Raw genomic sequence first — 25,845 nt, 5'->3', positions numbered from 1 at the left:
GTGTCGATTTTGTGAAGCAGGTTTAGCCCAGCCCTTGGTTCAGTGCAGAATGCACAATGCATGTTGCCCTACTCACAAAGCCTGTGTCAAGCGTTCGCTTAAATCTCTCAAGAGAATAACTCAGAATGTCTTGAAGGAGTCTGTCCCATTGCTGAGCAGCTATCACTATTAAGAATACTCCTCTGCAGTTTTTACCTACTGTAGCTCTGCCTTCAGAAGCAATGGAGAAAAATCTTTTCTTGCAGGCGTAAATTAGAAATATTTATGGAAGGAGTAACTACTTGTACTGAATCAATACCAGAGAGAGCCTATTAGTTTCCCACTTTCAACAAAATTGTCATTCATTTGTATTGTTAGGCCTAATCAGGGGTGGGTTTCAACCGGTTCGCGGCGGTCCCTGCGAACCGGTTGGTCGGCGAATCCGGAAGTAAGTAACTTCCGGGAATGGTGAAGAGCCCACCCGCCCGCCCGCGCTCCTTACCCGGTTTTGACGAGTTCTGCGCTTCCACGCATGCGCAGGACGCATACAGTGCCTGCGTGATCCTCCAGGAGCAGCTGGAGCATCACACAGACGCTATTACGCATGTGTGCGCCGCGCGCGTGCATGAGGACGCCGCCGGCCCCGTTCCAACCAAACCGGTTGGAACGGGGCGAGAAACCCACCCCTGGGCCTAATGTACTAGATTAGACAGTGACAGAGATCCTATTGTTATTCCTCCATATAGCAGTCTTCTCATACATGGACATAAACATAAATTTCAGACATGTTGGCTAGGAACTGTGTAAGTAGAGTAAAATTGCAACGACATATCATTTTTTCTCCTATTTCTTTAAGTCCAGGTGCAGAGGTGTCATCCTCATCTTTCGTTTCTTTTCTTTTTCTAATTAAAAAACTGTTGGTGACTTAACTATTCCAAGAAACCTGACTTCTCTGGAGCTGCATGTGGCTCTTTTATCTCTCTGTTGCGGCTCCCTGTTGCCGATCAGCTCCACAATTGATAGGGCTTTTGGTTAGGAGAGTAGAGGAAAAAGGATGCTGCGTTAGGAGGAGACTCTAATAAAAGAGAATTTGATAACTAGACAGATTCTTTGGGTATTAAAGTTTCTTTACCATGTGGAATGGGAAAAAGGAATGATTACCTTTAACATTAGTTGTTCTGTTTGCTTCACCTAACTAAAACAAATGAAACAGGATATTGAGGACATGAGGACATACTGTAACACGCTCTACATGGGGCTGCCCTTAAAGAGTGTTCAAAGACTTCAGTTAGTCCAGAATGCAGCCGCGAGAGCGATTGTGGGTGCACCTAGGTACACCCACTATCCTCCGCGAGCTGCACTGGCTACCCATTAGTCTCCGGACCCACTTCAAGGTGCTGGTCGTTACCTATAAAGCCCTATATGGCATCGGACCTGGGTACCTGAGAGACTGCCTCCTGCCGATTACCTCCCTTAGACCGATTAGATCTCACAGGTTAGGTCTCCTCCGGATCCCATCTGCCAGCCAATGTCGGCTGGCGACTCCCCGGGGGAGAGCCTTCTCTGTTGCAGCTCCAGCCCTCTGGAATGACCTCCCCGTGGAGATCTGGACCCTTACTACCCTCCCAGCCTTCCGCAAAGCCACCAAGTCCTGGCTGTTCCAGCAGGCCAGGGGGCTTGTGAAACATCCAGCCCCACAGAAATTGTGAATGTTGCGTTTTTAAAGTGTTGTCTTTGTTGTCTCTGTCTATTTATCCTCCTTCCCTTCTCTATTGTGAGCCGCCCGGAGTCCTTCAGGAGTGGGCGGCATACAAGACAAATAAAATGAAATGAAAATGAAATGAAATGAGTAATGAATGTCATGCCTCTGTTTTGGGAGATTGTGTACGAGGCCTACATGACATAGGAAAGGTCTACATGACACAGGAAAGGCCAAGTATTTGGGGATGATCAATAAGCTGGCTAAGAGTATAAAAGACTGTAAACAACTGCCCTTCGGGGTTCAGATTTTTGCTTGCCCAATCGCTACTGAACCTTTGCGCAAATAAACCTCTCCCTCTGACAAAGAGCTGGTCTTGTCTCATTTTCTGCTACACTATGGTGGGGGAACCAGACTTCCAATTGGCTCCAGAATTGAAGGGAGGGTGGAGGCTTCCACTTAGGACCTTTATGGCTCTTTGAGTGTTTAAGGTTTTTGACCCCTGTTCTAGATTCCCTCCTCCTTTATGTATTTTCAGATAAAAAAAGCTTGGTAATATAGTTACCAAGTTATAATGGAGTAGATGTTAATCATGGATTGGACATGCCTTTTCAAACACATGTTTAGTATACACAAGCAAATCTTGTTACTGACCACTGTTTACTAAAAAAATTTAAAAAAATTTAAAAAATCCATCTTCTAACTTTTCATCAACCATTTGAAAGTTGTTCAAGCTACTTACATTGCATTTTTTTTAAAAAAAATGTAGCTAAATGGAAAGTTCCTTTTCATTACAATGTGCTTTTACATTCAGGTTTAAGATTAGGTACTAGGAAACCTATCAACAATGCGATAACCATTTGTTGTTGTTAAGGTTTTTTTTAAAAAAAGCATAATTCAGATGGATGCAATATAATGGTATAATCTTATATCATAAGATTATAAGATTATTATAATATAATAATAATAATATTATAAGAGCCGAGGTGGCGCAGTGGTTAGGGTGCAGTACTGCAAGCCACTTCATCTGACTGTGATCTGCAGTTCGGTGGTTCAAATCTCACTGGCTCAAGGTCGACTCAGCCTTCCATCCTTCCAAGGTGGGTGAAATGAGGACCCAGACTGTGGGGGCAAGTTGCTGACTCAATTTGCTAAAAAATCTGTAAACCGCTTAGAGAGGGCTGAAAGCCCTATGAAGCGGTATATAAGTCTAATAAATAAATAAATAAATAAATAAATAATCATAACCTAATAATCTATTAAACATTGGTGGTTATGGTGTTATATTGGATGTGTTCTCCCTGTGCATTCAAAAATAAATTTGTTAAATTCCTTATTTCCACATGATGGAAACCTGCAATACCAAAATAAATTATCTCCACTGTTCCTAGAATAGTAGTAATCAGGTCCCATAGCTAGCTAAATTATGGAGACAGCTGGACGTCATATTGTAAGTACTGGAAAGCTACAGATGCTGCTTTAATTGTGGACTGCAATGTTTGAAGTACTGGGATCCAACACAAATATAGTTAGAAATAGGGGTTCTGTCACATTGCCCCAAATGAGCCAACACCATAGACAACACACAAACAAACAAACAAACAAACAACAAACGAACAAACAAACCTGACTGTACAAAGTTGGCTAAATGAACAGTAAGGAATGGTTGTGGTAAGGAATGCTGAAATTAATTAGTTATAACAGTGCTTCCATTTACTCTTAAGTCCAAAATTAACTGCATCAAAGACAATGTCAAATGCCCATTTCCAGCAATATATTCTTTAGTTTTTATTAATGGCTTTTTTGTTAATAGCTAAATATAGCTTTTACTATAGTTCTGCATATGACACGTTTACGTGAAATTGCTTATTATTCATTTTCCATGGTTCAATAGGATTTAATGCTAGTGGCAATTCCGGTAATGTCGTCAAAATTCTGCCTTCTTTGTGTTTGGCATAGACATTGGCCATGCATGAAATATCTCATCTGTACCAAACACTGATGGATGGGTTTTCCTTTCATTTCTAATGAGCCACTGCAAAGTGCTCACACCATTTTATATTTGTTTGTTCGAAGATCATACTTTACTAGGATTTCTCCAAAGATGTCACGAGGCTTTCTGAAAGCCATTGAACAAAGGGCAAAAGAACAAACAACATTGATTTTATTATGACTCATCTCAAATGAGATGCATTACAGAGGGGTTAGATTAAAAATAATGAGGTCGCCAATTTTCTTCTTCTACATTTTTTCCCTTGTAATTGCAATTTTTTTTCCTACATAAAGAAATGATGTACCCAACTCACTCTGTTGGGTGCAATGAAGCAAATTATCAAACCAATTAATATATTTGTTTAGATGGCATTTGCTAGTGCTCAAAAGATAAAGATTTTATTCCATGAGATTTATGATATGCACACTCCTGTTACGGTATCTATTCAAGCAAGGCAGCTGATGAGCTACTATTACTGCTATACACATGGCCAAGGTAATACTATATCTTGTAGGCCAAATAAATCTAGACTTCACTGTGATGTAATATATACTTTCACCTACTTTCCTAAGGTCTGAGACCTTGTCTCGTTAGAGATAAGTATGTGGATCTAAAATCTTGCAAAAATAATGAATTAGTGCACTATGCATTAATGTACTATTGCTCTTGTATTTTTTTTACATTATCCAAATAGTAACTGTTGACTATATGAAAACAATTTGAATAATACGCACACAGAAATTAATAGTAGTATGCAAAATATGTCAGCACACTAAATCTGTCACTATTTATTAGATAGAAGAAACAAGAGACAGTTATTTCTAACAAAATAAAATGTTACACAAGAGTTTTGTTCTTAACATTCAGTTTTGGTCGTCACAATGTAAAAAAAAAGACGTTGAGACTCTAGAAGGAGTGCAGACAACAACAACAACAAAGATAATTAGGGGATTGGAAGCTAAAACATATAAAAAATGGTTGCTGGAATTGGGTGTGATTAGTTTGATGAAAATAAGGACTAGGGGTGTCATGATAGCAGTGTTCCAATATCTCAGGGGCTGCCACAATGAAGAGGGAGTCAAGCTATTTTCCAAAGCACCTGAGGGTAGGACAAGAAGCAATGGGAGGAAACTAATAAAAGAAAGAAACAACCTAAGAACTAAGGTGAAATTTCCTGACAGAGCAATTAAACAGTGAAACAACTTGTCTCCAGAAGTTGTAAATGCTCCAATATGGAAGTTTTTAAGAAAAGATTGGATAATCATTTGTCTGAAATGCTGTAGAGTTTCCTGCCTAAGCAGGGGGTTTGCATAGAAAACCTCCAAGGTCCCTTTCAACTTCTATTCTATTTTATTCTTGAAGAGAATTTTATTTTCTTATTTTTTTTTAAATTACAGTACTAAAACATAAAACCAGAGAGAAAGAAAAGAATGGAATAGAAAGAAAATACAAAGTACTGTGCAAAGAAAAAAAGAAAAATAAGAAAACAGAAAAAAATAGACAAAATCATATTTAAAAATTGAATCTTTTGTGCAATAAATTCAAAGCAAATGAATAATTTCTCACTCCCAATACTGTTAGGTGCACAATTCACTTTTTCCCCATAACATCCCACCCCCAAGTTCTATCTAATCCAAAGTATTGTCATTTCTGTGCAAGTATTTGCAAAAGGTCCATAATGGAATGTCCAGAATTTTACAAATCCAATTCTTATTTTAACCCTGATCAAATAAATTGTCTTCATATTCCTTCATTTTGCCTCTAGTGAACAGAAATTTACGGACGAACTTTTCTATTACCCAAAGGACTAGTTTGAAAAACATGTGAATGTATAAATGACGAGTTAACATCTGGAATGAGCAACATGGAATATGTAGTCACTCTATCACAAAATGCCCATTTTTAAAAAATGCCTGGGCAATAATTCTTTAAAGTGACTCTAGATTGAAAGATACTTCAGAAATGAAGATGGCTATCAACTGAAGCAGAAACTGTAGGTAGGTAGGTTGGTTGGTTGGTTGGTTGGTTGGTTGGTTGGTTGGTTAGTTAGTTAGTTAGTTAGTTAGTTAGTTCATGCAGGCTGGAAGGCAACTAGTAAAGTCCTGGGAGTGACCTGATAAATGAGGAAGAGCAGCAGGTTAAAAAAAAAGGAATAGAGTAAGGTGAAATGAAGGGTTCAATAGGGTTTATGAGAAAGGGTGTTTGGTGACCAGTCATATTCATATGAACTTGTTAATTAGGACTCCTGGCATGTTCTCAATATTGTAGATATTCTTATTGGTTTGAAAATATCAAAGACATCTGTTAATACTGCATCAGTTTGCCTGAATAAATCTGTGATGGTATTGTCCTGTTTCCTCCCCCCCCCCGCCCTTGGTCCCTCACTGGCCATCAATTCTATCTGTCAAGGTTGAATGGAAACAAGGATGCTGAATTACAGCATCCTTGTTGTATGCAGAACTACCGAGATCCGATAATATTGAGGATAGGACACCTCTATATGGATGATGTATGTTTACTAGATCTAGTCTATAATGCCCAAATAGGGCTTCACTAAGGCTAAATGTACATATATTTACAAAACCTCTTTTTTTCCCCTTCAGCATTAAACATTATGAATGGAATTCAATGATTCAATGTACTCATGTCATGAAGAAAGGATGGTGGTGAGGTCTGCTTCTCCTATATGAGCCGAGGTGGTGCAGTGGTTAGGGTGCAGTACTGCAGGCCACTTCAGCTGACTGTTATCTGCAGTTCAGCGGTTCTAATCTCACCGGCTCAAGGTTGACTCAGCCTTCCATCCTTCCGAGGTGGGTGAAATGAGGACCCAGACTGTGGGGGCGATATGCTGACTCTGTAAACCGCTTAGAGAGGGCTGAAAGCCCTATGAAGCGGTATATAAGTCTAACTGCTATTGCTATATACAGGTACCCCTGAATATTGCCTGCCCACCAGGGTGGCAGTGAGCTGAACACAAGTCAAAAAGATGGCAGGCTCAGGTGACAAACTGGTTGGTCATGTTTTTTGTCACAACCCATGAATCTATAATAGTGGTGGGATTCAAAAAAAAATACTACTGGTTCTGTGGGCATGGCTTGGTGGATGTGGCATAGCTTGGTAGGTGTGGCAGGGGAAGGATACTGTAAAATCTTCATTATCTCCCCATTCCAGGGGAAGGTTACTGCAAAATCCCCATTTCCTCCCCATCAGCTGGGACTAGGGAGGCAGAATAGATGGGGACAGGGCCAGTCAGAGGTGGTATTTACCGGTTCTCCAAACTACTCAAAATTTCCACTACCAGTTCTCCAGAACTGGTCAGAATCTGCTGAATACCACCTCTGACCTATAACCATCTCGGTCAAAATGCAAACATGACCCAGATGCTGCATTTGATCCAAGATGACTCAGAAAGTGGACTCTACTCTTGTGGGGAAAAAATGCTAGGAAGATGATGATGATATGAACAAAGGATATTTCATTCACAGAATGAATCTGAGTCCACTATTTCTTCCATTCATTGAACAAATATGCTACATTCTAATATATCGGCTAACTTCCTAATCCATCCTAGTGTTTTATTAGAACTTTTAAAGATTTCACATTACATCTTGGTCTTTTCCCTAATGTCTTCAATTCTATTAAACTCCCAAATAATCATTATTCTAAAAAGTTGGCTCGAAAAGAGCAAGTGATATGTCACTGCAACTTTGCATAAGAAATGGCCTATATAATGGCCGCCTCCTAGCAAATCAATGTGCCTAAAACATATTTGGCCCTAAATAACTAGATTTTTTTTTACATTACCACGGAAGTGAAAAATAAATTGGAATATAAATGTTAATTTCAGTGCTGAGTTCACTCTGCCTTCTGTTGCTACTGGCACTGCTTTAGCTGTTGTTGCCTTACTATGTTTGACTGTGCCTTCCCCAACAGCAATGAACAGCTTTGGCTACAGATGGAGAATCTGTCTAGTGCTTACTGGACCCAGATGCTAAACTTTGGAACACTTCTTACTATCAGCATCTGGCTGTTCCCTGGCAACCCAGCTATCCTTCATGGCCAGCTCTATTTCTAGTTGTGTGGAAAGCAATGTCTCAGCCAACTCAAAATTATGTCCACTTTTGCAATGGAGAAAGACAATGGAAAGGAAGGGAGGCAGGAGGGAAGGGAAAAAATAGCTGTATGGAAAAAAGTTATATTTTTGTGATATGTACCAAATTAATGCAAATATCCAGAGAACAGCAAGAAAGCCAGAAGTGGTTCATAGCAATAGTCTAAACAGAGAAGATTCTACCTTGATTTGGAATTGCTCATTACTTCTTGCATCCTTTTTGACGCTGAGTAAATTTATGCACCACAATGCCTGCACCGAGTAGTTAAGTAGTTAAGTTGAACATGAACAAATAATCAGTACAAATGTTGTAATTCTTAATTCTTACAGGTCACAAATAGGAAATGTCAGGAAGCACCCCAAACACTCTTTAAAAAAAAAAGTAATTCAAGTGTATGAAATTTCAAAATATCATGTGATCTGGCAACCTCAATTTACTCATTAGCAGAGTAAACTGATTAATCACTAATTTAGAAGCCCATTTTGATGCCTTTCTAAGTTGACTATTTAAATAACAGTTATGTTTAAATTTGTTCAATTGGTATTTCCATGTTTTGCTTATATGACCTTTCCCCAAACCTTTGATAAAATTGTACTGGTTGTATTTTTTTTTATATATAAATCTTACTCTTTTTTCTTCACTTTTGAACCTTTATGTGTTATATTTATAAAGCATTTATCTTTGGCTTCTAGATGTCACTCTAAAATGTTCTTTGTGCCCCTATAACATAAAGGGAATATCTTTGTTCTTTGTTACTTTATATGGTAAAATACATGCACATTACATACACACACTTTCATATATTAACTTTTAGAATTTAGCTTTATGATTGTCGTTAGTTTTCTAATTCACTAACTTTTGTCTCTGTTATTTTTAATATTTTCAGAGTATTTTAATTGCCAATATGCCATTATCTTAGAATTTGTCTATAAAACCCTTTAAATCAAAAAGATCATAAAAAAACAATAGCAGGATTATTTTTTTTAAGTAAATGCATCAAATTATGGGCTTGGGAAATTAAATAGCTCAATCAATTCATGGGTGGCCTAGACTTATACATTAATGCTAGTTGTCATTAACATTCATATAAGTAAACAAGCAAACAAACAGGTAAATAATAGAAGAACAAATGGGAGGAGATATAACACTATCCCTTGAAATGAGAAGAAATAAAATGAAAGGACTAAAATAAAAGTTCCTTGATATATTCCTTGATACCTATCCCGCTAATCAACTACTTTCCTATGGTTTCGGCCAGTGGTGAGATTCAATTTTTTTTAATATCAGTTCTGAGAGCGTGACTTGTTGGGCGTGACTTGGTGGCCGTGGCAGAGGAAGGATACTGTAAAATCTCCATTCCCTCCGCACTCCGGGGAAAGGTTACTGCAAAATCCCCATTCCCTTCAGATCAGCTGGGATTCGGGAGGCAGAGAATAGACAGGGGCGGGGCCAGGCAGAGGTGGTATTTACCGGTTCTCCGAACTACTCAAAATTTCCACTACAGGTTCTCCAGAACTGGTCTGAACCTGCTGAATACCACCTCTGGTTTGGGGGCTTTGGCCCTGAATTCAAGGCCAAATTCCAGTCAGAAAACCTGAGTATTCACCCTTCTCTGAAAAAACCAGCTAAGGATTCTCAGGGAAAAAGAAACTGATAAAATGGCTGAAATATTAAAACAAGGAGAACATGCAAAGTGTTATACCTTCTTATAAAAACTATTGAACACAACTGTTAAGATTCCTGTTTCTTGGATTTGTTGTTGCAGTGCTAACTGCAAGAAAGTATTCCTATTGCCACCTGATTGTTGTTGTAAGCAGAGAGTAGGTGCAGTTATAAAATATTTAGCTAGCAGGGCCCTAAAATCCATTATCAAACAAAGGAAAACAATGGGGAAAGGAGGGGGATCAAAATCTATTTGAGCTTGGATTATTTGTTTAATATTGATCAGTTTTCATATTCTTTGAAAGAGCTATCATCTATCATTCTTCCCATGCGTACATATTTGTCAGCTGTACATATTTCTTCATAATACCTACTTAAGAGGTATAAACATCTTCTGAAAATGAATTGGTGAGCTTCTGTTTTGGTTCTGATCCAAATATGATGTCTATTGCAGGCTCCAGACCAAAGTATCTTTTTATCTAAAGCAATTAAGGCGTTCTTAATCATTTCCCCTTGTACCCCTATTTCCAGTAGTCAGAGAACAACAGCAATAATAATAGTGCAAGATCATTGCTTTAATAAACTTCAAAGACATGAACATTAGAGTTGTCCAATGAACATTAGAGTTGTCCAATGAACATTAGAGTTGTCCAATGAACATTAGAGTTGTCCAATGAACATTAGAGTTGTCCAATGGGTAGAATTTTTAAAGGCAACAGTGCTTTTGAGCAAGTAAACACAGCAGTATTTGCCACGCCAGAGGTGCGTTCCTACCAGATCGCACCTATTCGGTAGAACCGGTTCGTCAAATCTACCGAACCGATTAGAAGAGGTTTGTTTGTTTATTTAATTTAATTTCCACCAGTTCCACTAGTGGACCTGGAAAGCAGGCCACACCTAGAGAAGAGGTTCCAAATTTTTTTGAAACCCACCACTTGCAAGGATCTTGTAACTTGACAGCTTTAAGACTTGCATGCTACAATGCCAGACTTTCTGAATAGCTACTTGGACTGACCTAAGTACTAATTCATAATTTCATATCCGGTCACATGGGCGGCAAGCCACTCCCATCTGGTCAGAGAGTAGGTTCCAACAATTTTTGAAACCCACCACTGTGCCACGCCTTGCATCAAAGAAGACATTCTCCCAGGAAAGGTGGCTAATCATAGAAAAAGCTGCAGCAGCTTTAAGGAATTACAGACAGATACTACATTTGAGTCACCAGATGGTCTAAATCACTCCTTGGTCTTCAGATCCAAACTCTGTTGGGCACTACTAAGCATGAATGGGCTTCTTGTGAAACCAAAACTAGTGCTAGTCCCATGATTAGAGTAATACTGTAGTCCAGTGGTTCCCAAACTTGGCAATTTTAAGACTTGTGGACTTCAACTCCCAGAATTCTCCAGCCAGCAGAGCTGGCTGGAGAATTCTGAAAGTTGAAGTCCACAAGTCTTAAAGTTGCCAAGTTTGGGAACCACTGCTGTAGTCAATGAGTCATGTTAAGGTCTGTTTCTCCGGATATCACATAAAATCTTCCTGCTTTGTTTCTTTCTCGATGAACTTAAAATGTCACTATTCATGACAGAAAGAAATACCTAAATTTGCCCTTGATTGCTTTACTTGTTTGATATATATTCTATTCCGATCACAGCTGATGCAATCTGCATCCTGGACAGCCATCTGTGGGGGAATAGTTTAATTTGGATTCCTGCATGCAACAGAGGTTGGGCTCAGTGATACATAATGGTCATTTCCAGTTCTGGGATGCTGTGAATTTGGGTGCATCCAACACACTCCTCCTTTCCAGTTTAGAAACTATTTGTTGTACTTCTTCCCAGAACAACAGAACATTGCCAACAATGTACATCACATTTTGCACACTGTGCTGCATGTGATCACACAAATTTTGGCTATCTTTAGCAAAGATTGTGATTTTTTCCCATTCAAACTCAATGAGACATACTACACAATCGCTCTATTGCTTCATGCCCAGGGGTCACATTTTTTGACAGTTTCTCACAACAGCGGTAGCTTTATATGAAACCCTATTCAAACATAACATTTTAAACAACTTACTTTCCAGACATGGCAAAAACATTTTTCAAGCTAATGTTTCTACTTAGAGCTGAAAATAAAGCAAAATGGGTGCCCTTGATACTTGGGTGAAGTAATAATAATATTAAAAAGCTCATTCAGGTGGAAGAGAAAAGGAAATGTTCGCTTTGGTGTGCACGCATTAAGCATATTTGCCGCAAGAATTATAAAAGCGTATTTAAATATTTGTATAGCTTTCTCTTAGAAGTTATCTATTGCTCCCTAATGTAAGCAGGTGGTTGAGGGAACTCAGGCTGAAGCTATAAAAATAAAGATGCAAATAATGAGAACTTCATTTAAATGAAACATTTTATGGCATGAAAAGTACATTTCTTATATCATAAATACTCTCAATACACAAAGTATTGTGTAATTCTTATATTTGATTGTAGCAAAACAATATATTCTAATATTAATGTAACTTCAATGTCCTGTTTTTAGCACACTGCATAATCATGGAAGATTTGAATGAATATTCCAATAAATCAAGGGACATTCTAATTGCCATCTCAACTTACTGGGGATGATATGAGGTGAATTGAAAGAGATTACTTTTGGGATCATATATTGGATCATATACAAAACCCATCACAACATTTGAAGTCCACATGAAGTTTCTGAGACATTCTGAACACAATTCAGTACTCCCACAATATCAGTGATTATTTCAGGAATAGATTCTGTGGCTTCATAGAGTCATAGAACTATGGAATTGGAAGGGACTATAATTGCTATCCAGTCCAAGAAAATAAATTATGCCATCCTGACAACTATCCAGAATCTTCTTTAAAATATCCAGAGATCATGAACTTAAAACTTCCATAGCACATATTGTTCCACTGCAAGACAGTTCTTATTGTTGAGAAATATTTCCTTATATTTAAATTAAACCTAAAAAGGTAGACATTTTATGCATCATTTCTGAGACTAATTTCAATAAAAAATAATTTTGTATGTTTCTCTTTTATGTACCTGAACACAAATATCTTTTCTCCTCTAGTTATTTTTTCTCCAGACTAAATATCCCCCCCCCCCGCCAGTTTTCTTCTTTGAACATGTTCTCAAGTTCCTATATCAGAATTATTGTCCCTTCTAAACATGTCAACATGCTTCTGGTAATGTGGTTCCCAGAATCCTACATAGTGCAGAATGAAGGGGAATAAGGATTTCAAGTCTCCTTGACTGAATGTTTTCTTCTAAAACAATGTTAATGTTGATGTTTATTGATCTTGTATGCCGCCCACTCCCGAAGGACTCCGGGCAGCTTACAATAAACAAGGGCAGGGGATAAATACACAAAACAACACTTTAAAATACACAACAGTCACAGTTTCCGTGGGACTGGATATTTTGAGAGCCCCCCGGCCTGCTGGAGCAGCCAGGACTTAACGGCTTTGCGGAAGGCTGGGAGGGTAGTAAGGGTCCGGATCTCCACGGGGAGATCGTTCCAAAGGGCTGGAGCTGCGACAGAGAAGGTTCTCCCCCGGGGAGCCGCCAGCCGACATTGGCTGGCAGATGGAATCCGGAGAAGGCCTAGTCTGTGTGATCTAATCGGTTAACACTTCTAGTAGTTGTTTCACATTTCTGGACCATGTTATACTTATTGTTAATGATCATATCCAGTTCCAACTGGTTCCAAATAATGAATGGAACTAAATCATCTTGGATGGTTTTATATCTATTTCCTCCCTAAATGTAATGCCTTACATTTCTCTTTGTTAAAAGCATCTCCAATGTCCTTGACCTTCAGTGGGGTTTGACACCTGCATAGAATTGGTTTTTTTTCCCCTCCACATCAGATCAATGACCTGAGCCAAGTTTCAAAATTAATCTTTCACTTATTATTTAAAATTCTAAAAGAGATATGGTATTTAACCATTCCTTGTTAACTTGAACTTAAAGCTCATGCAGCAGGAAGTGAGTAATGTTTGCAGTTTCTGGTAAGTCATTTATTTTCCAATTGATTAAGAAGAAAATTTCAGAAAATAACAAAGACACCAAAGCTGTTTGAAAATAGAAATGCAGTATAACCAGGACATATACATAGAAAAGCATGGAATGCAATTATGGACTTTATGACTTTGATCTAGTGCCAAACCAGATGACCCATTAGCAACTCTACTTTCTTTAAATGAATTTCAAAAACAAAATGTCCCTACGGATTTAAGTTCTTGGATCCATTTCTTAAAATATAATTATTTTTGTCATGTGGTTTGGCTTTGAAGCCACAAGTTACTTTTTTTTTTTTTTTGGTCAAATTTCTTCCAGTCCTTCAGGTGCCAATATTATCCTGTTTTGTACATCAGACAATTTGATATTTCACTGGTTCATTGCGCTGATATCCAGTTTCCGATAAATCCATGAGCAAATAGGGAAAACAGATAGCGAAACATCCCAATATTTTAGTATATATTGTAACCCAGCAAGAAGCTGTGTGGTAAATAACAAACCAGCCACAGTCAAGGTAGCCAGACATCCCGCTTTTGGCGGGACAGTCCCGATTTTTAACAATTTGTCCCTTTTCCCGCGGCATTTTTAAAAAGTCCCGTTTTTTTGAAAGAATGCTCGACAAGCTAGGGAACGGCGGGAGAACGGGAAGGGAATATACGGTTTTTGGCGGCCATGTGGTTATTGTGGAATACGCGCTGTCCTTACCAGGAACTAATGCTGCGACTGAACACGTTTTTGCTACGGTAAATAAAGTGTGGACATCAGAAAAATCACAATTAAGTGTTGAGACTTTGAAAGCCATTTTATGTGTGAAATATAATTTAACAAATTCTTGTGAAAAATTTCATGACCTTTTAAACAACGACAGCAATCTACTAAAAAAATATATACTCAAATGAGAAATATGCCAAAGAATAAAATAATACTATACATAATTTTTCAATGTATTATATTTGTAAATTGTACTTATGTTGAAATTTATATATATTTTTGTTGCTTCATATAGACCACATTTTTAATCAAGAACACCCCCCCCCTCCTGGGCAATGGTGTCCCGCTTTACCAATGTTAAAATCTGGTCACCTTAGCCACAGTGCTTTGCCGTGGAGGAAAGGAGGGGGAAAAATTCCTGGGTTATCAGGCAAAGAAACAACAACTGCAATGCTTCTCATTTTCTCCCCATCAGGCTGCCAGCAAGACAAGCTACCCATAAAAGTAATGTTTGTCACGAAGCTGTCCCAAGTGCCTCAGAATTGGTGATCTATTCTGTTAGTTTCACTTTCTCAGATGTTCTTGGACAACACAGAATTTGCAAGCCAGCCCTGGACAGTAAGGGAGCCTGAAGCTTGCAGAAAGAGACTTCTCAATCTGAATCTTCCCCAAAGATATTTATGGAAGAATAAGATTGTCAGATATTTCAAAAGCTGGCAGTACTATAGATATTCAGTTAGATTTTCTATATCAGAGAACCTATGGGGTTGCATGATTTGGAGAAGGCGCGTCTGTTCTGAACATCAGAATTTAAAGTAATATTTATAAATATGTACATATCCCAAAGGCAAGCTTATTCATCATTTATGACTTCTTATTTTGATTATGCTCAGTATGTCTTGATGATGCATATGTAGACCTGTTTATAATTCCTTTCTACCTCAAATCTTGATAACTACATTGCTCCTTTTTCACTGCTGTTTCTGCCTTTCTTCTGGTAGAGATAAACTAATCTCTTTTATTATAATATATGGAAGCCACCAGAACAGCAGAACGTTTTCATGTGGTAAAGCAAATCACCCTCATTTATTACTGACGGCATAAAAAGGCTTAAAATAAACTTCTCTCCTTCCTCAGTTTGAAATCTAAGAAAAGGTTATTTTGGTTTCATTAAAACAGAAGAATGCTTTAGGGTTCTGTCCCCTATGATGTGCTTTTGAGGTACTGGGAAATAAAATCTTAGAGTATTTATAATACAATAGCAATAGCAGTTAGACTTATATACCGCTTCATAGGGCTTTCAGCCCTCTCTAAGCGGTTTACAGAGTCAGCATATTGCCCCCAACAACAATCCAGGTCCTCATTTTACCCACCTCGGAAGGATGGAAGGCTGAGTCAACCTTGAGCCGGTGAGATTTGAACAGCCGAACTGCAGAACTGCAGTCAGCTGAAGTAGCCTGCAGTGCTGCATTTAACCACTGTGCCACCTCGGCTCAATAATGCAGTCCCATTAGACTTAATAAGACTTGTATAAGAATGCACTTTGAAGCATCTAGAAAGAGGTGCCAAGTATTGTATTAACTATATTTCAGCATCTGATTGAAGAAAAGACTGATGTAATTTTTTTTTTTAAAGTCCCGTCTTACAGAAAGAATAAGAATTATTCATTTGAAACCAGATATGGACTAAACAGGAACCCGAAAACAAACTTTTCATCAGAAGACCAAACAGCTTGTGATGGATAGCCAATTAAATAAATAAGACAATTCAAGTTAGCTTATTCAAGCTTACAAAGCTTTTCTGGCTTATTCTGAATGTGCAGTCAAGTGATTTTATGATGACCTTTCCCTGCCAGCAGGATAACTTCTTGTCAACACCAACAGAATGAGAGAAGTGCACTTGCAAATACCTTTGAATCCTTTCATTCTAGTGGTGAAATTTTGGCATCAAAGGAACTGTGATTAGCAGCAAAATATAAACAAATATATAAAAAAAATTCAGAACTGAGGACTGATGTAATCATTTACAGCGTCACCAAAAATGAAGCTCTGGCATTACTTTTTTAACTCTGGGCTGAATAGATAGATCTATTTGCCTTTCATTTTAGAGAAGAAAGCAAATGAAAATAAATTGAAAGACCAAGGAGGCCAAAATCTGTCATGTATTGATCTGTTTAAATTATTCAGAGAAGCTAGTAAGCAAACAATAAGAAATAGTCCCCACTGCTTTCCAGCTTTATATCAGCCGGGGTGTTCAATTTTGGCAACTTTAAGACTTGTAAACTTTAACTCCCAGAATTCCCTAACCAACATGGTTGGCTGGGGAATTCTGGGACTTGAAGTCTACAAGTCTACAAGTCTATATATATATGCACTGTGCATATATATGTGTGCGTGCAGTTTGTGTGTATACACATATACCAGAGGTGGGTTCCTACCAGTTTGCACCTATGCAATTTGTGTGTATACACATATACACACTACAAACTTACACACAGATATACACAATGCATACTATACATATACATATATCTATATGCATACATATATTCGTATATACACACACATACACACACAGATATAATAGGGCCCTATTATACCTCAACAAAATGAAGCCAAAGTTAGTTGCATTTTTAAAAAGAGTACTGTGATGGATTGAAAAAAAAAATCTTGCTAATTTTGCATTTGCTGGTACATTGATGGAAATAGTTATTAAAATCAAAATTAAAGTTAAGAGACCTGACCCAGATTAATTCTTTTGTACTTCATGCATGGAGACTCTGACTGTTCTCTGATGTCTCTATGAATAAACAAGTAAGCCAGGAAAACTGCTTTTTATGTCAGCCGTTTTGGGTATTAAAGAGATAATATACCTTGAAAGCTGATCATAAATCACTGGGCATGAAACAGAGGCTTTTAAAATGAGGAATATAATACTTTTCTCCTTTCAGTATAAAAGAGGATTAAATACCTGTACATTTCCATACAATCGTTTTTTTTCCTTCCACAATGGACTGCTTAATACACGTCAGCACTCCAACAAACTCTTGATCCCAATATGTCAAAAGCTTCTTAATAATTGCAGTAAAGTGATTTTAAAAGCTCAACAACAGGTTGCAGCATGTAGCCAAACTTAGCAAATGTGTGGAAAAAAACTCAGAAGGGACAGGTGTTGCTAGATTTGAATGAATACCACCCCCAAAAAATCATAGAGCTATAATATTAGACTGAACGGTTAAAAAGTTGTGAAAAGGTAGCTTACTTTCATAATATCTGCCTAATAAGCTAGATATACACATCCATGTAATCATCAGAAGTAATTCTTGACTCAAGAGAGTCCTTCTGACTAATCAACTTTAGAACTTCAGCAAATGAAACAAAGTCAATCAATTGTAAAACACCAAGGAGGGGTATGATTAAGTGCAGAGAGGATTCTTCTTACCGAAAGTCATCGAAGAGATCAATGCATGTTCCACTGTTCTTACACGGATCAGAATTACACTCATTAGATTCAGATTCACAAAATGGCCCTTCCCAGCCAGACTGGCAAATACACTGGTAACCCTAAAATGAAGTAGGACAAAAAAAATGTATTAATAATTTCACAATATTCCAGTGCATTTTAAATAAGCCTTTTTTTTTTAAAGGAACAAAGATTCAAAATAATTTTGGATTGTAATACCCAGTGATACTTTTTCTAGTGTTTCACCTTATATTGCTACAATAAATGTATGAGAGGCTATATCATATAGAAGGAAGTACATGAATGGTTGCTACTTGGTCATGGGGAAAAATAATACCCATTTAGTAAAAATCACAGTCCTGACTTTTACTGATATAGATAAAATATAGAGCAGCAACAATATGAAATGTTATAAAATGTGACCTGCAACAAGCTTCATACATGGCAAATGCTTAATATTCTACTGTATTTGAAACATAACACATGAAAAGCAGCTCTTGCAATCATTTTAAAAGGAATCTCTTATCACCTGTTCTAAATCTACCCATTAGCTGTTTAGTAAGGTTTCTAGGTTAGGCTTTGAATCAGCAATTCCTGGTCACAGAATATAGAGAATATAGAACATAGAGGAATTATTGAGTCTGTCATCTTCATCTCTATAACTGTCTGGTTTGGTTCTACAATCCAACAAGACAGACACAAATTTCAGAGGATAATCAGAACTGCAGAAAAAAAACAACCTGCCTTCCATTGAGGACCTGTACACTGCAGGAATCAAAAAGAGGGCTGTGAAAATATTTACAGACCCCTCGCATCCTGGACATAAATTATTTCAACTCCTACCCTCAAAACAAGGCTATAGAGCACTGCACACCAAGACAACTAGACACAAGAACAGTTTTTTTCCCGAACGTCATCACTCTGCTAAACAAATAATTCCCTCACCACTGTCAAACCATTCACTAAGGTTGCATTACTATTACTAACAGTCAGAGGTGGGTTCCTACCAGTTCGCACCTATTCGGTAGAACCGGTTCGTCAAATCTACCGAACCGGTTAGAAGAGGCTCCACCAGTGGACCCGGAAAGCAGGCTACACCTACAGAAGAGGTTCCAATTTTTTTTGAAACCCACCACTGGTCCTTGGATATGATTATTCTACACTATCATGCTCCTATTTATAAAACTGAGTGCCTGTGTGAAAGGTAAGGATGACTACTGTGTTTGTGGTGCAATCAGAACATTGCGTGTGTTGAAGTTGTTTTAACGCAAACCAAAGATGTCTTTTAAAAACCAAGTTTACATCCTATTCTTATGCATGCCAGTGCTGTGTGTGAGGTAATTTAAGGTGGTTCTGACAAGTGTCGTCGGCATCTTCATATCTGGTCACATGGGCAGCAAGCCACTCCCACCTGGTCACATGGGCGGCAAGCCACTCCCACAAAGGAGGCCACACCCACAGAGTAGGTTCGAACAATTTTTGAAACCCACCACTGCTAACAGTCCTCTTATCATTCCTATCACCCATCTCCTCCCACATATGACTGCAGGACTGTAACTTTGTTGCTTGTAGCCTTATTATTTATATTGATATTAATTGTTTCCTGATTGCTTATTTGTACCCTATGACTATTATTAAGTATTGTACCTTATGATTCTTGATGAATGTATCTTTTCATGTCTTTTTATGTACACTAAAAGCATATGCACCAAAGACAAATTCTGTGTGTGCCCAATCACACTTGGCCAATAAAGAATTGAATTCTATTCTATTCTATTCTATTCTAGACAGCTGTTATACAAACACAAGAACCATTCAGTTTCAAGGCCCCTAAGTACTTGCTCACCCAGGAAATACAAATAGAATAATCTGTTTTAAAATATTTGGCAATTAGGTTGGTTAAAAGCATTTAAATCACCATTCCTAAAATAAATGTATGATAAAACTATGAAACACTCCACTTCCTGGAATAAGAGATCTATCTAATCTATCATGCTTTCGTATCTGTCATGTTGAACAGTTCTTTTAAATGGAAAAGAACAAAATGTGCAAGTCTTGATTTTAGTGGAAATGACTCCAACTTGTATATTATTATATTGTGAATAGACCAGTTAATCAAGTAGAAGCAATTGCTGCAAAACTCAGATACAAAACTAGAACATTCACTGAAATATTGATGTTTAGAGATCTTGCACTTATCATTATCCAAATAAATAATTCAATAAAAAAGATCTTATTTAACAATGCTCTGAATTTTCTTTGATCATTTGGCTGTAGTAAGTTTTCCATATAACACATATAACATAATCATACAAATTCCTTTCATGCAAAAAACCTAATGGTTGTAGCAAAGTCTTCTTCGCAGACATTTCTCTGAACTCTAATCTTTTTTTAGGCAGAGAGCTTCTGTTGTGTGTGTTTGTTTGTGTACCAATATAGTCCTATGAAACGTAATTCAGCTGTATGTTTACGCTGATTAAATAGGAATTAAAGTGATTAAATTTGCAAGGTTTAGACTCGGTTTCTTTTCAGATCAGGAGACATGAAAGATTCATCTCCGTTATTTATCTCTGATGTAAGTTTTCATATTGCTAATTATCACTCACTATTGCCATCATCAAGTTATAAGTAGGCATGTGATATTTGTCCTTAGAACATTTTTGCATCAGTAGTTTATAGTGTCACTCAGCCAGTGCTGTTGCAATATATTGCCAATGAATTCAGGTTTTATAACAGAGATGACTGAGTGACACCATAAATTACTAGTGCAGAAATGCTCTTAGTCTATGGCTTACGAAGTGGAAATGTTAAGTTCCCCAATGTAACTTATTTTATAGAGCATATAGAACAACTGCAGAAGTTTGGAGTTTTATAAAGCCCTATCTGTTTCCATTACAACACAAGGATTTGTGTGTCATAGGCCAGATTCTACTCTCAGCAATTTCCATCTGCTTTACTGAACTCCTGGGAACCCACAACCCAACTGATCAGCTACATCCCACCTTGTTTCTACCGCAGACAAAATACAGCTCAGTGCCACTAACAGCATTGTAGGAACATAATCTCATCTGTCAAAAAAACATCACTTGTATAATCATCTACCACTGCACACCCTATTCTAGAAGTGAATTATTATTATTTTGAACAGGAAGATGGTCTAAAGTAGCCATATCAGTAATGTTTTTGCTTGCACCCTGCAAATAATACAGTTTAGAGAGATCAAGCAATATTCACTGCCCAAATCTCATGGTAATTATGGAAGAGACTGTCTATCATCTATCTATCTATCTATCTATCTATCTATCTATCTATCTATCTATCTATCATCTATCCATCCATCCATCCATCCATCCATCCATCCATCCATCCATCCATCCATCTATCTTTTTTAAAAAAAAAATTAACAAACATATAAAATACACACACACACAAATTAGACGTACACCACATTTATACAATACAGTGAGAACAGGAACTTCCTGTTTTTTTATATTAGCAATCATCAATCAATATCGCTCACCTTATATTATTTCCCCTTCTATCATATTTCATTTAGATTTCACCAATTTTAACCCTCTTATTTTACTCATAACTATTATTTTTGAGTGTTGTTATATTCTTTCATTGATTTTTGTTTCTTTCCTCCATCCACCTATACCATTTATCCCATATCTGGTAGAATTCTGATTCTTCCTTTCCCTGGATTTCTTTAGTTAGTTTATCCATTTCGGCACAGTCCATAATTTTTCTTATTATTTCATCTTTGCTTGGGGTTAATTTGTTTTTCCATTTCTGGGCAAAGGCAATCCTTGCCACTGTAAGTATATGTAGTATTAAATATTGGATTTCTTTTTTGTATTTCACCGACATAATTCCTAATAATTTTCATTCTATTTTAACCCCTGTTATTGCCTCCAGCCAATTTTTGATCTATCTATCTATCTATCTATCTATCTATCTATCTATCTATCTATCTATCTATCTATCTATCTATCTATCTATCTATGTAAAATAACTCTTAAGGAATATTAACATTAAAATAGAGCCGAGGTGGCGCAGTGGTTAGAGTGCAGCACTGCAGGCTACTTCAACTGACTGCAGTTCTGCAGATCGGCTGTTCAAATCTCACCGGCTGAAGGTTGACTCAGCCTTCCATCCTTCTGAGGTGGGGAAAATGAGGACCCAGACTGTGGGGGCGATATGCTGACTTTGTAAACCGCTTAGAGAGGGCTGAAAGCCCTATGAAGCGGTATATAAGTCTAACTGCTATTGCTATTGCTATATAAATTTTGCTAAAGAAAAAAGTACAGAAAAAGGAAAGTGAAAAAAATAGATACCTGTTCTGACCCCACCCCCTGTCGCCGTCCAGGAACGAAAGCCAAAACCAAACCTAAATAAGAATACTTTTAATTAGTCCAGACTCTCGTTGGCTGCAAGCCCAAAATAAGCAAAGAGATAAGCACTCTGGCAGCAAGTCCTACAAAACATGGCAGCAATGCAAACAAACTCTGGCAGCAATCCAGCCTGCCAAGTTTGTTTCTTGTTAATTGTTAACGTTGACTTCTGCAGAAAGGCGTGGCGCAAGCAGTCACTTTTATAATCAGGAGATTATGAGCATCAGCTGAGCGTAATCAACTCCGGTGACTACGCAGTTGTTCTTGATGCCGAGTAGCCCTTCGACGGCGTGCATCCCGGAACAACTCACAGGTATTTTCTGGATCACTCATTCCTGTCTCCTCCTCACTGATCCAAGGCTCAGGCGCCACCTGGTGGCCAACCAGTCTCTCCGCGCCCTGCTCGGAGTCGGAACTCTGTCCAGGGTCCTCCACCTCCTCCAGGGCCGACTCATAAGACCCCTCGCCATCGGAGTCTGGTGGCAGCTCCAACAGCTCCTGCCGGGCCACAACAGATACCTTTCCTATGGAATGAAATCATAACTGCAGTATGGAAAATTCCCCATTACAATGATAGAGCCGAGGTGGCGCAGTGGTTAAATGCAGCACTGCAGGCTACTTCAGCTGACTGCAGTTCTGCAGTTTGGCTGTTCAAATCTCACTGGCTCAGGGTTGACTCAGCCTTCCATCCTTCCAAGGTGGGTGAAATGAGGACCTGGATTGTTGGGGGCGATATGCTGACTCTGTAAACCGCTTAGAGAGGGCTGAAAGCCCTATGAAGCGGTATATAAGTCTAACTGCTATTGCTACTGCTATTGCCGCCCATCCTTGAGTCAGTAGACAAATAGCATGAAATTTACTGTTCCTTTTGCCTATTTCTATTCCGTCTCTGTTAACTCAGTTTCTAGTCACTGCTTGCCAGCAAACATCCATTCAGAATCATACATTATACACACCTCCAAACTACCCTTGGTTTGGGTCAGAATAAGGGAAAAATACAGCTGACTTAAGTCTATTTAATTCATAGGTGGAAATGAAATGAAGGCAATAACATGGGGAAATGGCAGAGGGAAAATGTTACCAGGGCATGTTTACGCTTTATTAGGTTCACGAAGAGACATATCTTATGTTCTACTTTGTACATTTCTCTGGGAGATGCAATCAGGGGAAGTCTGTTTGAAATTCAGCTTCTAAATTTCTAGATCATCGGGCTGGTTTACATGACCAGAATGACATCAATCAGTTTCTTTTTTTAAAGCACTCATTAGATCCACTGTTTATTCACTAGGAAGAAGGCTGTTATAAATGAATGGAAAACATGCTACTTCAAAAGTACAATATGCAAACACATATCCTCCTCTGAGAAGTATTTGAAGCCAAGTGTAGGAACATGTAGTTCAGTAGTTACATCATCAGAAGATCCGCACCGACTCCAGTTCTTATTGATATCTCTGAATACTTTCAGAGAACAAGTATTCATGAAGAACTTCTTAGAAAAGTGTTTTTGAATCTGAACCACACAGAACTATGTAAGTTGTATCTTCCTTTGTAACTGTGTGCAAATGCACAAAGAGAAAACAGACTACACCTATCTTTACTATCTATAACAAACAAATAATCAAAGGTATTTTTGCAATGACACTTAAATGAGTAAGATAATTGTGAATAGCAGGTGGGACCAAAAAAATAATCAAGTCATGTAGCTAAGTATATTACCTTTCCTGAATAAAATGCCCAATATAGTAATTTGCATTTATAAACCACCTATTTTTTTTAAATTTCATATTGAACAATAGTATTGATTTGTTCATTTCTGCCTTCATTCAACAACTAGGCTTGTGTGTCGTTTTCATTTGCAACTGACCCTGAGAGGTTTACTTTCCTAATTTCAGTAATAGAATTAAAGCACAACACTACCATAAAATATAATCAATTGCCTCCCGCTAGTAGAACAAATGGTGACCTAAAAACAATTAAAACACTCCCTCTGAATAAGGGAAAAAAATTACTATCACGTCAAACATCAAAGACTTGTTGAAAGAGCCAAGTTGTTAAAAGTTTTTTGAGAGCTCAAAGGGGTTGAGTCAGCCCGATTTTGGGAAATGTTATTCTATAAGACAGTATTTTTCAATCTCAATCACTCGAAGATGGGTCGACTTCAACTCCCAAAATTCCCCAGCCAGCCATTGCTATTGAATATTCTGTAAAAAAAGGGTTAAAATAAGCATGATTGAGTGTGTGTTTGTGTGTGTGTGTGTGTGTGTGTGTGTGTGTGTGTGTGTTCGCCGAGGTCTCACTCGCCATCTTCAGGCTGGGTTTTGGGCTTAAAGCGTGGTCGGAGATGCCGTCTTTCTATAAATCTTGGTGGGGGTGTGTGGAGTGCTGGCTTTGTTTCAGTAAATGGAATGATTGGTTGTGTGGTTGTATCATGATTGGTAGATTGGTGCTGATTGGTGCTGGCTGTGTGTCTGTTGTTGTTTTGTGTTGTAATGGCCTGGATGGTGGGTGGGGCTCGTTTGTTGACTAGGGCTGGTTTCCAGATGTCTGGTAGGCGGGAGGTATCGGCATGTTGTGGGGGTGTTTCTCTATTTTGATAGCTTCCATAATTATTCTCTTGTTGAAGTGTTCTGTTTTGGAGATTAACCTGGTTCGTTCAAAATTAACACAACCAAGGTCACAAGGAGCACAAATATTGTGCTCCTTATATGAACAAAATATTTAGAATAATCATTATCTCTGGACTAGGACACCCAAGCCTTTTAGCCTGCCTTCAAATCTCCAGACCTGATAGAGCTTCAAGGGAAGCATAGTGTCGCTGAAAAGCAACATACATCTTTTGCTTCCTTACTTTCCAAATCTTTCAGTTAGAGCGGACACTATTTGATCTTTACCATGAAACATCAATCAGCAAATACATGCTATCTATTTTAAAAGCAAACTTTATAGCGTATGCAAGGTGCACTAATATTTTGTCCCTGAGCTTTCATTAGAACTTTTTATGAGAATGAACTCTATCTTAATGAGAAAAAATGAGATTGAAAGGAATTCCAATGGAAACTCAGAATCCAGGACAGAGTTGCAGATGTTTACAAGATGCTGATTTCTGATCCTAGCACAGGTAAATACCCAGAAAACTTATTCCCTTAAAATCCTTCCTCTTGCAATGGTTAGGATCAAACTACTATAAGGCTTGAAGGAATCTTACAATTCCGATGGGGATATGACCCAGTGGTGGGTTTCAAAATTTTTTGGAACCTACTCTGTGGGTGTGGCCTCCTTTGTGGGAGTGGCTTGCCGGCGATGTGACCTGGTGGGAGTGGCTTGCCGGCCATATGTTCTCTCTCTCCCTCCCTCCCTCTCTCTCTCTCTCTCCTTCCTTTTGTCTCTCTGTCCCTTTTTTCTTTTTTTATCTCTCTCTCACTCTTTTTCTTTCTTTTTTTCTTTTTTTATTTATTTCTTCTTCTTCTTCTTCTTCTTCTTCTTCTTCTTCTTCTTCTTCTTCTTCTTCTTCTTCTCTCTCTCTCTCTCTCTCTCTCTCTCTGTGTGTGTGTGTCAGTCTGTGTGTGTGTGTGTGTGTGTGTGTGTGTGTGTGTGTGTATGTGTGTGTGACCATAAATAGTTTGGTTTAACTTAGATTCAGGGCAGTTCCCACATTCAACTTTTTACCACAGCCCTCATATGGTATTTGTTCCTTGAGAATATCAAGTGCGATTGAAAATGTTTTTTTAAAAAATGTTTTATTTTTTGTGCATTTTTGATGGTGTCCAAAAAGTAACAATATCTTAAATT

At 38.0% G+C, this 25,845-nt stretch overlaps 1 protein-coding gene across 1 annotated transcript in view; it reads right to left on the bottom strand.

Moving 5' to 3' along the window:
• LOC106545657 (protein eyes shut homolog) overlaps positions 1–23,407 on the bottom strand; it is a 550,606-nt gene extending 527,199 nt beyond the window's left edge. The window contains exons 1-2 of the mRNA XM_087719050.1: positions 23,393–23,407; positions 17,642–17,763 (exon numbers count right to left, since the gene is read on the bottom strand). Of these exons, the coding sequence (XP_087575176.1) occupies positions 17,642–17,763; positions 23,393–23,407 (137 nt within the window). The remainder of the gene's footprint in view (positions 1–17,641; positions 17,764–23,392) is intronic.
• Between the last annotated feature and the right edge of the window lie 2,438 nt (positions 23,408–25,845).

This window comes from Thamnophis sirtalis, unplaced genomic scaffold (assembly GCF_051295495.1).
Source record: "Thamnophis sirtalis isolate CommonGarterSnake01/CBP01778 unplaced genomic scaffold, rThaSir2_p1.2 scaffold_6, whole genome shotgun sequence".
Lineage (NCBI taxonomy): Eukaryota > Metazoa > Chordata > Lepidosauria > Squamata > Natricidae > Thamnophis > Thamnophis sirtalis.
This window is presented reverse-complemented; position numbering and strand designations above follow the sequence as displayed.